This window comes from Erinaceus europaeus, chromosome 17 (genome assembly GCF_950295315.1).
Source record: "Erinaceus europaeus chromosome 17, mEriEur2.1, whole genome shotgun sequence".
Lineage (NCBI taxonomy): Eukaryota > Metazoa > Chordata > Mammalia > Eulipotyphla > Erinaceidae > Erinaceus > Erinaceus europaeus.
This window is the reverse complement of record NC_080178.1, coordinates 1,328,954-1,341,644: the sequence shown is the minus strand read 5'-3', so window position 1 is coordinate 1,341,644 and position 12,691 is coordinate 1,328,954. Positions and strand designations below refer to the sequence as shown.

The 12,691-nt window shown below is 60.9% G+C and overlaps 1 protein-coding gene across 5 annotated transcripts; it reads left to right on the top strand.

Annotated features, from left to right (window-relative positions):
- Positions 1–524: 524 nt before the first annotated feature.
- Positions 525–8,102, top strand: TSPAN32 (tetraspanin 32). Of its 5 annotated transcripts, XM_060177306.1 has the most exons (9): positions 559–697; positions 1,031–1,145; positions 1,654–1,751; positions 3,472–3,546; positions 4,320–4,421; positions 4,615–4,701; positions 6,024–6,107; positions 6,266–6,357; positions 6,628–8,092. In XM_060177306.1, the coding sequence occupies exons 1-9, from the start codon at positions 632–634 to the stop codon at positions 6,731–6,733; spliced, it is 825 nt and encodes a 274-aa protein (XP_060033289.1). In that variant the 5' UTR covers positions 559–631; the 3' UTR covers positions 6,734–8,092. The 5 variants fall into 5 exon arrangements, with proteins under 5 accessions (XP_060033293.1, XP_060033292.1, XP_060033291.1 ...); XM_060177309.1 differs by lacking the exon at positions 6,024–6,107 and having other exon boundaries at positions 530–697; positions 6,628–8,100; XM_060177308.1 differs by lacking the exon at positions 6,266–6,357 and having other exon boundaries at positions 537–697; positions 6,628–8,098.
- Positions 8,103–12,691: the final 4,589 nt, after the last annotated feature.

The window sequence follows — 12,691 nt, the reverse complement described above, 5'->3', positions numbered from 1 at the left end:
ACTGCTGGAGGTGGGGGAAGCACCCGGTCGGAACTTCCCGGAAGAGAAGCAGGCATACTGGGGGGGGGGGGTGCAGCCCACGTCCTGCTCACTCCTTCCCCCCACCCCTGCCCCGTCAGGGATGAGCCCCACCTCTCAGGGTGCTGGCAGGCCCTGAGCCCCGCCTGCTAGAGTCTGGATGGGGTCAGCATCTCCCTCTTGCCTTGCTGAGACCCCCAAGTCCAGGAGGACACCCCCTTCACGCGCGGCAGGGCCACTGAGCCAGCTGTCCCCAGGACGGCACCCCATGTCCCCTCCCCCATCCTTAGTTGTGGGTAACTGCAGGTCCCACACGACCACCCTCCTGGACACAGGACAGCGCCACCCAGAAGACTCAGGTGACGCCCTTCCAAACACGCTGACCAGTGGGTGTCCCTTCGCGGGATCCAGGGTTTGTGAGACCCCAGGCTCCTACTCCAAGCTGTCCCCAACACGCCCAGTGTCTCCGCCTCCTCATTCCCCTCCCTCAGAGCATGGATGCCCCACTCCACCCCTTCCTGCCCCCTCTTCCGGGGCTCCTGGACCCAGAGCAGACAGACAGACAGACAGACAGCAGGTTGTGAGCCGCAGTGCCAAGGAGCAGGGGGTCTCCATGGGGCCCCGGGCCCGCGTCAGGGCCGCCAAGTGTCAGATGCTGATGGCCAGCTTCTTCACCATGGTAACGGCTGGGGGGGGGCTGTGCCAGCACAGGGGACCCCCTTCCCACCCCATGGACGCAGGACTCCCCTCCCTGACCACGCAGGGGCAGGGGCAGTGGGGAGTCTGAGCTGGATGTAGGCACAGGCTGAGGTGGGGAATGGGGTGCTCTGGGGTACCCGCCCCGCAAACAGAGGACCCTGGGCTTCTGAGTCCTGGGCAAGTCGGACATGGGGGCAGAGTGTGGGGGCGAGCGGCAGGACCCAGAGCCCAGACAAGCCTGGAAGACTGGGAAGTGGGGGTGCTGGCTGTCCCCACCCCCTAGGCCCAGCCTGCCCTCCACCCCTCCCTGCAGCTGCTGGCCCTCTCTGTGGCTGCCCTGGCCACCCTCACCTACTTTGGGGTTCACTTCACGGTCATCAGCCAAGCGTCCCCACACTGGGCTCCCTACGCAGCCGCACAGCGTTGGGGTGAGGGGCCTCTGGACGGGGCTGGGGTCAGGGAGGGAGTCAGTGGAGGGGAGCTCGGCCAGAGCCAGAGAGACAGGCCTGGGTGTGGGAGACCCAGAGTTGGGCTGGGGCCAGGGAGGGACAGGGTCAGAGAGGGGGACCGGGCTGGGTACAGAGTACAGCCACGGCTGATGTCCTCAGAGGGTGCCGGATAGGGCTGCCAGATGGGGCCGCCCTTGGGGTGGGTCTTGGGGGAAAGGAAGTTCTGAGGGTGGGGAGCAGCTAGCTGTAGCCCTGGCCCCAGCCCGAGCCCCCACTCTTGTCCCCATCCCCCGTCTCCCAGCCTTCTCCCTGAGCTGGTAGGAGCTGCCTGGGCAGGGCTGATAAGATCCTGCCCCTGTGGTCCTGTCACTGGTGTGGCTGCAGATAGGGGGCCAGGAAACAGGCGGTCTGCTGGGAGGGGGCCCTGCATCCCCCCAAGCCCGCCTGACTGTGGGCTCTGCACCCTGGGGCACCCTCCCCCCAACAGCCTTCTTCCTGGGCCTCAGCCTGGCGCTGCTTCTGGGCCTGGGCGCCGTGCTGGGAGCCACTGCCACGGTGAGGGAGGCCGGGGGGCTCATGGCCGCGGTGAGTACTGCCCTCCCGTGTGCGGGACAGGGCCCTGAACCCCGGGCTGCAGAGCAGAGGGTGGGAGGCACCTCCTGACCCTCACCTCACACAGGACCCTCCACTCGGACAGCTTCTCACCAACACCCCCTCCCAGACCCCCAGTATCCTGATCCTAGCACCCTGCTCCCAGCACCCTGCTCCCAGAACCCCAGTACCTTGCTCCCAGACCCCCAGTACCCTGATCCTAGCACCCTGCTCCCAGGTCCCAGCACCCTGCTCCCAGACCCCCAGTACCCTGATCCTAGCACCCTGCTCCCAGGCCCCAGCACCCTGCTCCCAGACCCTCAGTACCCTGATCCTAGCACCCTGCTCCCAGGCCCCAGCACCCTGCTCCCAGACCCCCAGTACCCTGATCCTAGCACCCTGCTCCCAGGTCCCAGCACCCTGCTCCCAGACCCCCAGCACCCTGCTCCCAGACCCCCAGTACCCTGATCCTAGCACCCTGCTCCCAGGCCCCAGCACCCTGCTCCCAGACCTCCAGTACCCTGATCCTAGTACCCTCCTCTGAGGCCCCAGCACCTTCACCTGCCCCCAAGCACCCCTTGCCCACACCAGCACACACCTGTCTCTGAGTGTTGTACCGGGGGGGGGGGGGGGGGGGGGGGGACACGGGACGACGACCTCAGGGCAGGTGGCTGAGCCTGGTGAAGTGCTGGGACAGACACTGGCCACCAGGGGGCGATAGCACCTGCCGGCCCTCAGGAACCCTGATCTGGGCGCCTGGTCACTGTGGGTGGGCTGGACACCTGCTACACCCAACACCCCTCATGGGTGTCTGGAACCTCCTGACCACCTGCCCTCCAAGTACCCTGTGTGAGCGTGTGTGCGCCTTTGGGGCTGTGTGGACACATGAGTCCATGCGTGTGCACGTGGTCTGGCCTGTCAGCATGCATGTCGCATATCAGGGGCAGCGGAGCAGAGGAGAGGGGCAGGGGGCTAGGGGAGGTGGCCCAGGGGAGGTCAGGGGAAGGGGTCTCTGGGGAAGAGGGACAGGGGCCCAGGGGAGGTCAGGGGAAGGGGTCTCTGGGGGAGAGGGGTAGGTGCCCAGGGGAGGTCAGGGGAAAGGGGCTCTGGGGGAGAGGCGTAGGGGCCCAGGGGAGGTCAGGGGAAGGGGGCTCCAGGGGCAGGGGGCCCAGGGTGGAGAGTGTGGAATAGAAAATTCCTGTACCCCCTACACAAGGTGAAAGTCACCACCTCTATGCAGGGGCAAGTGGCCAGTTTTATTTTAGAGGAAACAGCTAGCCTAGCCACAAACCCAAGTCAGCTCAAGGCTGATGAAACTCAACCGCCTGAGGCCAGATGGTCTTAGTCGATAACCCGAAAGTGTGGTAACCCTGTTTTACATAGAGGCTTGAAATTAGACAAATTCCATAGGTTGTTTATTGTGTTGCAATGTTTGAAATGATTGGATCCCGCATTTTCTATAGAGTACCATTGAGTAAGTTGTAGAATCCTTGTTTTGCATAACTCCCCCTTGGAGTATGCTCTGAAATCCTATAAATTGAAATCCTATAAAGCTCTGTTAGGGGTCGAGCTCTGGTGGACTGCTGTCAGTCACCGCTCGGCCCGGATTCGAATCTGTAATAAACATCTTTGCTTCCCTGCAGTGGATGGTGGTCTGGTTTTTTGCTTGCTAACAGGGAGGAGGGGCTGGCGGCCCCTGACACTGTGCCCCCAGGCCTTCCTCTGCTTCGCCCTGGTGTTCTGTGCCCTGGCTCAGGTGGCTGTCTGGAGGCTGCACGGCCCCTCCCAGGTGAGCCCTCACCCTGACCCTCCTCCAGCCCTGAGGCCAGGTCAGCCCCCGGCCCACCCCAGAGCCAGAAGTGGAGGGCCCTGGGAGCGTCCACACACCCCTTCATAACCAGGTCCCCCCCACAGGGGCTGGAGGCCTGCTGGGGCAGGGTGGGGGTGTCGGGCTGGATGGGGGGGGCTGTCACCAGGAGAGGCAGACGAGAGTGACCAGGACAGACTGGTCCTCCCTCCACACAGCCACTGGGGCAGCCCTATGTGAACCCCAACTTCAGCAAACAGGGGCGGGGAGGGGGAGAAGAGGGGCCCACCTGTGCCGGAAGATGGGCACTAGAGAGCAGTCTGGGAAGGCTCCTTGGAGGAGGTGAGTCCGACCTGTCTGCAGGGGAGGCCAGTGCAGGCCGGCCCTGCTTGGGGGTGCAGCCAGGGCAAAGGCAGACTAGGGGAGGCTCAGGAGGTCCGCGGCCACGAGGCTGGTGGCGTTGGGGTTCAGGTATGTCGCTCCCCTTCTCTGTCTGCCCTCCAGGGACCTTATCTGCCTGACCCTTGCCTGAGCCCGGCTGCCACTGTCTTCCAGAAAGTTCTGGTTATCCCTGGGCTCCCGGCTCCCCAATTTGTCCACTTCTAGGGCAGGAGAAGAGGGGCCCTGCAGAGCCAGCCTCCATGTTCCCCCAGGAGCCCTGGGGCAGGAATGAGGCCTTATTTGGAGGGAGGTGTGGAAGCCTGGGGTGCTGGGACACCCCCAGTGGCCCCCTCCCGTGAGCTGGACTCCTGCAGGTGGGCGAGGCCATGCTGGACACCTATGACCTGCTATATGACCGTGCCGTCAGGGGCCCGTCCGGAGCCGGGGGCCCCGAGCTGGCGGCCATCCAGGACACGGTGAGGGCAGCCCCAGGGCCCCCGGGGTGGGGACACCTCCACAGGTGACCGCAGGGTGGCAGTGTGAGCCCCGCCCACCCCGGGCGCCCCAGCTGTGCCTGGCATTGGCCCCTCATGCCCCCCAGTTTCCCCGTCTACCCACTGGGATCCGGGGCGTCCAGACCCTGCTTACTGGCTGCTCCCTGCTCTGCAGTTTCTGTGTTGTGGGAAGAGCTCACCCTTCAGCCGCCTGGGGGGCAGCCAGGACCTGTTGTGTCGGGGGCCGCAGGCCGAGAGGCAGGTGAGAGGCCCGTGGGGGGCACTGCCCTGGTGGGGACACTGCCCTGGTGGGGACACTGTCCTGGTGGGGACACTGCCCTGGTGGGGGACACTGTCCTGGTGGGGGACACTGTCCTGGGTGGGGGACACTGCCCTGGTGGGGGGCACTGCCCTGGTGGGGGACACTGTCCTGGTGGGGGACACTACCCTGGTGGGGGACACTGTCCTGGTGGGGACACTGTCCTGGGTGGAGGACACTGCCCTGGTGGGGGACACTGTCCTGGTGGGGGACACTGTCCTGGTGGGGACACTGCCCTGGGTAGGGGACACTATCCTGGGTGTGGGACACTATCCTGGGTGGAGGACACTGTCCTGGTGGGGACACTGTCCTGGTGGGGACACTGCCCTGGGTAGGGGACACTATCCTGGGTGTGGGACACTATCCTGGGTGGAGGACACTGTCCTGGTGGGGATACTGTCCTGGTGGGGACACTGCCCTGGGTAGGGGACACTATCCTGGGTGTGGGACACTATCCTGGGTGGAGGACACTGTCCTGGTGGGGACACTACCCTGGTGGGGGACACTGTCCTGGGTGGGGGACACTGCCCTGGTGGGGGGCACTGCCCTGGTGGGGGACACTGTCCTGGTGGGGGACACTACCCTGGTGGGGGACACTGTCCTGGTGGGGACACTGTCCTGGGTGGAGGACACTGCCCTGGTGGGGGACACTGTCCTGGTGGGGGACACTGTCCTGGTGGGGACACTGCCCTGGGTAGGGGACACTATCCTGGGTGTGGGACACTATCCTGGGTGGAGGACACTGTCCTGGTGGGGACACTGCCCTGGGTAGGGGACACTATCCTGGGTGTGGGACACTATCCTGGGTGGAGGACACTGTCCTGGTGGGGATACTGTCCTGGTGGGGACACTGCCCTGGGTAGGGGACACTATCCTGGGTGTGGGACACTATCCTGGGTGGAGGACACTGTCCTGGTGGGGACACTACCCTGGTGGGGGACACTGTCCTGGTGGGGACACTGCCCTGGGTAGGGGACACTATCCTGGGTGTGGGACACTGTCCTGGTGGAGGACACTGTCCTGGTGGGGACACTGCCCTGGTGGGGGACACTGTCCTGGTGGGGACACTGCCTTGTGTGGGGACACTGCCCTGGGTGGGGCACTGTCCTGGGTGGGGCACTGCCCTGGGTAGGGGACACTATCCTGGGTGGGGGACACTATCCTGGGTGGGGGGCACTGCAGTGGCTGGAGGGACATTGTCTTGGGTGGGGGGATACTGGTCCCAGCTGGGGCAGCAGGGTGGCAGCATGTGGTGTCCTGGGCAGGACTGTCTGCAGGGCATCAGGAGCTTCCTCAAGACTCATGGGAACATCATCTCCACCCTGACCGCCCTTGGCCTGGCCTGCATGGTACCTCCAGCCCCCCTGCCCTGCCTGTGGGTCCCCATGGTCCACTGGGCTCAGGGCAGTGATGCTGGTGTTTAAGGGGACAGGGCAGGGTCCACAGGGCAGGGGGGGTGGGGTGGGGGAGCCCCCCGGAACAGCTGAAGCAGCCCCCCGCCCCCCAGGTGTATGCCATCCTGCTCAGCTCCTTCCTCTGGTTCACCATCCGTGCTGGGGACAACCTGGCTCGCAGAGGCCAGTACACGCTGAATCCCTGGTAGGCCCCCCCATGGGCCCCTGGTGCCTCCCATGTCCCCCAAAAGATCCTTATGTCCCCCTGGTGGCCCCATGTCCCCCTGGTGGCCCCCTGGCTCCATGTTAGCCCCCCATGACCCCCTGGCAGCTCCCCGCCCCCCTGGTGGATGCCCCCGTCCTGATGGGGATGTAGCCTGCAGGTGGAGCCCATGCTCTGAGCCAGCGGGTGGCCCCTCCTGCCCCCTGGAGTCTCTGCCCCCCTCCAGGTTCAGCCCCGCTCCTCTGTCCCCAGGTCCCGGGAGCGCCAGCCACAGGGGCCCAGTTTCTTCAGAAGGTGCCCCAGCCCACACCGCACCTCCCACCTGGGTCCCGCACCCTGGCCATCCCAGCACGCCTGACACTGCACGCTGGTTAGGCCCTGCGTGCCCAGAGGAGGGGCCCATGACCCCAGGGCGCAGGTCAAGCGGACAGCTGCCCAATGACAGGAGGCCACCCACAGAGAAGGCCAGCGCCGCCCACAGCCTGCCCAGAGGAGGCCGGACACTGCCCACTTGGGTGTCCAGCTGGGGTACTCTGCTGAGCGTGAAGGCCAACGGTGGTCCGAGCCGTTCAGACTGAGATCTCCCAGAGGACAGAGCTGTGGGCAGGACACCTGAACAGACAACTTTATAAAGAAGACCCAGGGGCCGGGTGGTGGCGCACCGGGCTGGGCGTACACGTCACAGTGTGCAAGGACCCAGGTTTGAGCCCCCAGTCCCCACCTGCAGGGGGAAAGCTTGGTGAGTGGTGAAGCAGGGCTGCAGGGGTCTCTCTCCCTCTCTGTCTCCCCCTCCCCTTTCAATTTCTGGCTGTCTCTACCCAATAAATAAATAAATAAAGATAATACAAAAGAAAGAAAGAAGGCCCCATACAGCCCACAGACACACCAAGAAACGCTCCACTGCTCCTGTCGTTGGAGAAATGCAAATTCAAGCCACACTGAATGGCCAACATCAACACACAGGAAGCAGGTGTGGGGAGGTTACGGGAAAAGGGGGCCCCTGCTCCCTGCTGGTGGGGATGCCACCTGGGCAGCCCCTGTGGAATCAAACAAAGACCGAAACAATTCCCTATCCAGCCTGGCCGCTCGGAGGCATTTATGCAAAGTACATAAAAACGCGGACGCAAAGGGACTTCCATTCCCTGCGCTCACAGCTGCCTTATTCACAACAGCCAGAGAGTAGATGCAGCCGAGATCGCTGCCCATCCACAGATGACTGGATAGAGAAGTTATGGGGTACTGGCTCCGTGGAATACTACTCTGCCATCAAAACAGATGATATTGTGTCCTTGGGGACAAAATGGATGGAGCTGGAGGTGAAGACGCTTAGTGAGATAAAAGACGAAAGACAGCTGCCAGGTGGTGTCACTCATGTGTGGAATCTGGTGATCTGAGACACAGGGACCTAGAGACAAAGAAAACAAGCCAGCAGACTGTGTCTGAGGCTTGTGAGCCCTCTGGTGGGGGTGGGGCATGTGTGGTGTGGAACGAGACCCTGTCATCTCACAGTCTAGTGACCCATAATTAATCACAACTGAAAAAATGGAGAAAATCAAATAAATATGCAAGAGAGGGCGTGAAACATTTGGTCCGTGGAGTATTACTCTGCAATGAGAAAAGACGGCAGGCATTGTGTCCTCAGGGTGGGACTGGAGGCGATGACGCTTAGTGACATAAGAAGTGAGAGACGATTACAGATGGTCTCACTCGTAGAGGAATCTAGAGAAATGGAATGCAAACTTGGAAAGAGAAAGAGAGAGAGAGAGAAAGAAAGAGAGAAAGAAAGAAAAGAGTCCCTTTAAGAGGCATCCGAGTGGTGGCTGCAGCCTGGACTAGACCCGTCATCACGTACTACTGTAAACCTCACAGTCCCCACCTCCCTGCTCTCCTCGTCACCCTGGAAGTCATGTGTCCCCAGCGACTGTTGTTCAGCCCGCGACACTGACCACCAGTCACAGCCAATGTGGATGTCAGGCTCTCACCTGCGGCCGCACAGCCACCCAGGGCTCTGAGCAGGGACAGGGACAGAGACAGGGCTCTGAGCAGGGACAGGGACAGGGCTCTGAGCAGGGACAGGGCTCTGAGCAGGGACAGGGACAGGGCTCTGAGCAGGGACAGGGACAGGACTCTGAGCAGGGACAGGGCTCTGAGCAGGGACAGTGACAGGACTCTGAGCAGGGACAGGGACAGGACTCTGAGCAGGGACAGGGACAGGGCTCTGAGCAGGGACAGGGACAGAGACAGGGTTCTGAGCAGGGACAGTGACAGGACTCTGAGCAGGGACAGGACTCTGAGCAGGGACAGGGACAGGACTCTGAGCAGGGACAGGGACAGGGCTCTGAGCAGGGACAGGGCTCTGAGCAGGGACAGAGACAGGGCTCTGAGCATGGACAGGGACAGGGCTCTGAGCAGGGACAGGGACAGGGCTCTGAGCAGGGACAGGGACAGGGACAGGGCTCTGAGCAGGGACAGGACTCTGAGCAGGGACAGGGACAGGGCTCTGAGAAGGGACAGGGACAGGGCTCTGAGCAGGGACAGGGCTCTGAGCAGGGACAGGGACAGGGCTCTAAGAAGGGACGGCCTGGCCCACCGCCTGACCCCCACCTGCGGGTGCCACAGCTGACGGCCTCAGGCCAGGCAGTGTCCCCAGGGCACCGCTGGAGCAGGCAGGTCTCCTGGCCGAAGCAGAGGATGCCGGGAAGGCGTGTGGATGGGAGGGTGGCCTGAAGGGCATGGCACTCGGGTGTGGGCACTTCCGTTCTGAGCAGGGGCCTCACCTGGTACGGAGGCAGGGTGGGCAGACACTGGGGAGGCGGCAGGTGAGCCCCCAGGGCCTCTGGATCCCACTGACCCAGGAAGCAGGGGTGTTTTCCTCTCCCTTTGGAAACTCCCAAGTGCCCCTGAAACCAGACGTTGGCTTGCTCACCTGCCCATCAAACAAGGGTGTCCCGGCCTGAGACTGCCCCACAGACAGGCAGGCCCTGCAGGGAAGCAGTGTCCCCCCAGGGGAGGGGACACGTCCGCAGAGACGAGAGAGCTGGAGGGAGAAAGGCGGGTGGGGCGTCCCGAGAGCCCCTGTGGGCAGGGCGCGGGGTCTGGAGTGAGGGCCTGCATGGGCATCCGACTTAGCGTGAGCCCCCAGCACGCAGACAGACAGTGCGGGGTCTGTCCAGGGGAGGCAGTGAGCTTTGCCGTGTGCGTGATCCGGGGTCAAGTCTGGCCCTCGGTGACTGAAGGAAGCCCGGGTCTCCCTCTGAGCTCTCTGTCTCTCGAGAAGAAAGCAACCAGTCTGTCTAGGCTTGAGCTTAGCCAGCTCGGGGAAGTCTCCACAAATCCTCCCTGCTGTGGTTCCAGAAAGGGCACCTGTGCCCCAGGGAAAGGCTGTTGGTGGGGCCGGCAGAGCCAGAGGCAAGAGAAGTTCTAGGGTCCGGGTGGTGGCGCATCTAGTTGAGTAAACATGTAACAGTGCACAAGGACCCAGGTTCGAGCCCCCAGTCCCCAACTGCAGGGGGAAAGCTTTGCGAATGGAGAGAGACACCTGCAGACCCGCTTCACTGTTTGAAGCTTTCCCCCTGCAGGTGGGGAGCTGGGGGTTCAAACCAGGACCTATGAGTGAGTCCTTGCACTTAGTACTGTGTGCTTAACCATTAACTATGTGCGCCACCACCCGGCCCCCAAGCTGTTTGTTTTCTAGAGTGGATGTTCCATGTAACTAAAACTAAAGGCTTCGGGGAAAGTCCTGGGAGCCCTGAGGGCCGGCAGTGGTGTAGCCATTTTTTTAGGCCAAACCCATGTCTGGAAATAGCAGTGAGAATAAAAGAAAACCACATCCCACCTTGTGGCCTCTAGGCAGGGAAGACAACATCCTGGTTCTGCAAAAGACTCTATTGCCCGAGGCTCTAAGGTCCTAGGTTCAATTCCCATCAGTACCATCAGCCAGAGCTTAGCAGGGCTCTGGGTAAAATAATAATAATAATAATAATAATAATAATGCTGTAAAAAGACTCCTGCTTGAGGCTCTGAGGTCCCGGGTTTAGTCCCAGTACCACCATCAGCCAGAGCTGAGCAGGGCTCTGGGAGAAACAAACAAATACACAAGCAAAGATCAGATGGTTTATTCTGTACGGCACAGATATTACCTTGTATGAGGCCCTAGATTCGAACCCGGGACTATATGGGCACGCCATGGACATGTGGCCTCTCTCCCTATATCATTCGCTCTGTATCTCTCGTTCAATAAATAAACAAATAAATGAAATACTATAAGAAATCTCCCAAAGACTAGGTAAAATACTTCTTTACTTTTTTTCATTCACCACCAAGTTTCGCTGCTCTAGGATAACTTAAAGAGACAGAGAGAGAGGGAGAGAGAGAGGGAGAGAGAGAGGGAGAGAGAGAGGGAGAGTGCACACAGCACTGGGCAGGCTCATCTGGGTGGTGTGTGACTCATGATTGAGCCAGTGTGGACATGAGGACAGAGAAACCATGATCCAGTTACTATGGACAGAGACACCAGAGCACGGTTCACTTGGATATATGAACAGAGACCCGGACAGCAGTCACTGTGGACACCATAGGGTCATGTGGACATAAGGAGCGGGGGTACAGCTAATGTGGGTGGAGGAAGGAAACAGATATGGACAGACAGACAGAGACACTGAGCAGGGTAATGTGAGCATGTGACTAGAGACATAGGAACACAGGTAGTGAGGGAACAAGAACACAGTTTATGAGATCGTCTGCACAGAGACACAGACTGTGGCTAGCCGGGACAGAGACACAGACCACGGCTAATGTGGACAGAGACACAGACCGCGGCTAATGTGGACAGAGACACAGACCGCGGCTAATGTGGACAGAGACACAGACTGCGGCTAATGTGGACAGAGACACAGACTGCGGCTAATGTGGACAGAGACACAGACCGTGGCTAATGTGGACAGAGACACAGACCGCGGCTAATGTGGACAGAGACACAGACTGCAGCTAATGTGGACAGAGACACATGGCAGCTAGCATGGACAGAGACACATGGCAGCTAGCATGGACAGAGACACAGACCACGGCTAACGTGGACAGAGACACAGACCGCGGCTAATGTGGACAGAGACACAGACCACGGCTAACGTGGACAGAGACACAGACCGCGGCTAATGTGGACAGAGACACAGACCGCGGCTAATGTGGACAGAGACACATGGCAGCTAGCATGGACAGAGACACATGGCAGCTAGCATGGACAGAGACACAGACCGCGGCTAACATGGACAGAGACACAGACTGCGGCTAATGTGGACAGAGACACAGACCGCGGCTAATGTGGACAGAGACACAGACTGCTGCTAGCATGGACAGAGACACAGACTGTGGCTAATGTGGACAGAGACACAGACCGCGATTAGCATGGACAGAGACACAGACCGTGATTAGCATGGACAGAGACACATGGCAGCTAGCATGGACAGAGACACAGACCTTGGCTAGCATGGACAGAAACACAGACCGCTGCTAGCATGCACAGTGACTTCAGAAAACAGTCAGTGTGGACATACGGACAGAAGCCGAGACCATGGTTATCGAGGATGTAAGCACCAGAGCGCAGTGAGCTGGGCAGTGGGAGAGGGGCACAGAGCAGTTACTGTAGACAAAGGACCTGCACACACGGTAGATAAGATGGGGCACATCGAACGGTCAATGTGGACATGTGGGCAGAGGAATGTGAACACGGCTCACGTGGACAGCGGAAGCAGAGCACTAATGGGGACCTGTGCACTGGCACCAAACAAGCTTGACGCACACTCGTGGTCAGGAGCGGAGAGAGACCTGACACGGGTAACGTGGAAAGAGCACATGGCACGATCAGTGGGGACTGAGATTACAGTTAAGGCAGACAGAGGCATCGAGACGCAGGTACAGAGGAGTCTGAACGAGACCAGTGTGCAGGGGCACCCATGAATGTCGGGCAGACACAGTACATGCCTAACGTGCACAGAGACTTGAGAGTGCGGTCAGGTGGACAGAGGCAGCAGAAAACAGTTCCCGCAGGTGCCTGTGTACAGAGCGGTTAATGAGACCCAGTAGTGAGGCGGACATGTGGACAGGCACAGGAGCACAGGCAATGTGGCCGCACAGGCAGACGACTATGACGAAGAGTGACGTGGTCCAGGGACCAGAACCCGGGCCCTGTGGACACGTGGACGGAGGCACCAGACCTGGGTCCTGTGGACACGCGGACGGAGGCACCAGAACCCGGTTAATGTGGACATAGCAGCCAGAAGACAGCTAGATGACACACAGGGAGAGTGTATGAGCAAAG

Bases quoted from the DNA above. Each gene is read 5' to 3' on its own strand.
- TSPAN32 (XM_060177306.1), top strand. From the start codon at position 632: ATGGGGCCCCGGGCCCGCGTCAGGGCCGCCAAGTGTCAGATGCTGATG. The intron at 698-1,030 runs GTAACGGCTGGG...CCCTCCCTGCAG, and splicing joins TGGCCAGCTTCTTCACCATG to CTGCTGGCCCTCTCTGTGGC. The intron at 1,146-1,653 runs GTGAGGGGCCTC...TCCCCCCAACAG, and splicing joins CGCAGCCGCACAGCGTTGGG to CCTTCTTCCTGGGCCTCAGC.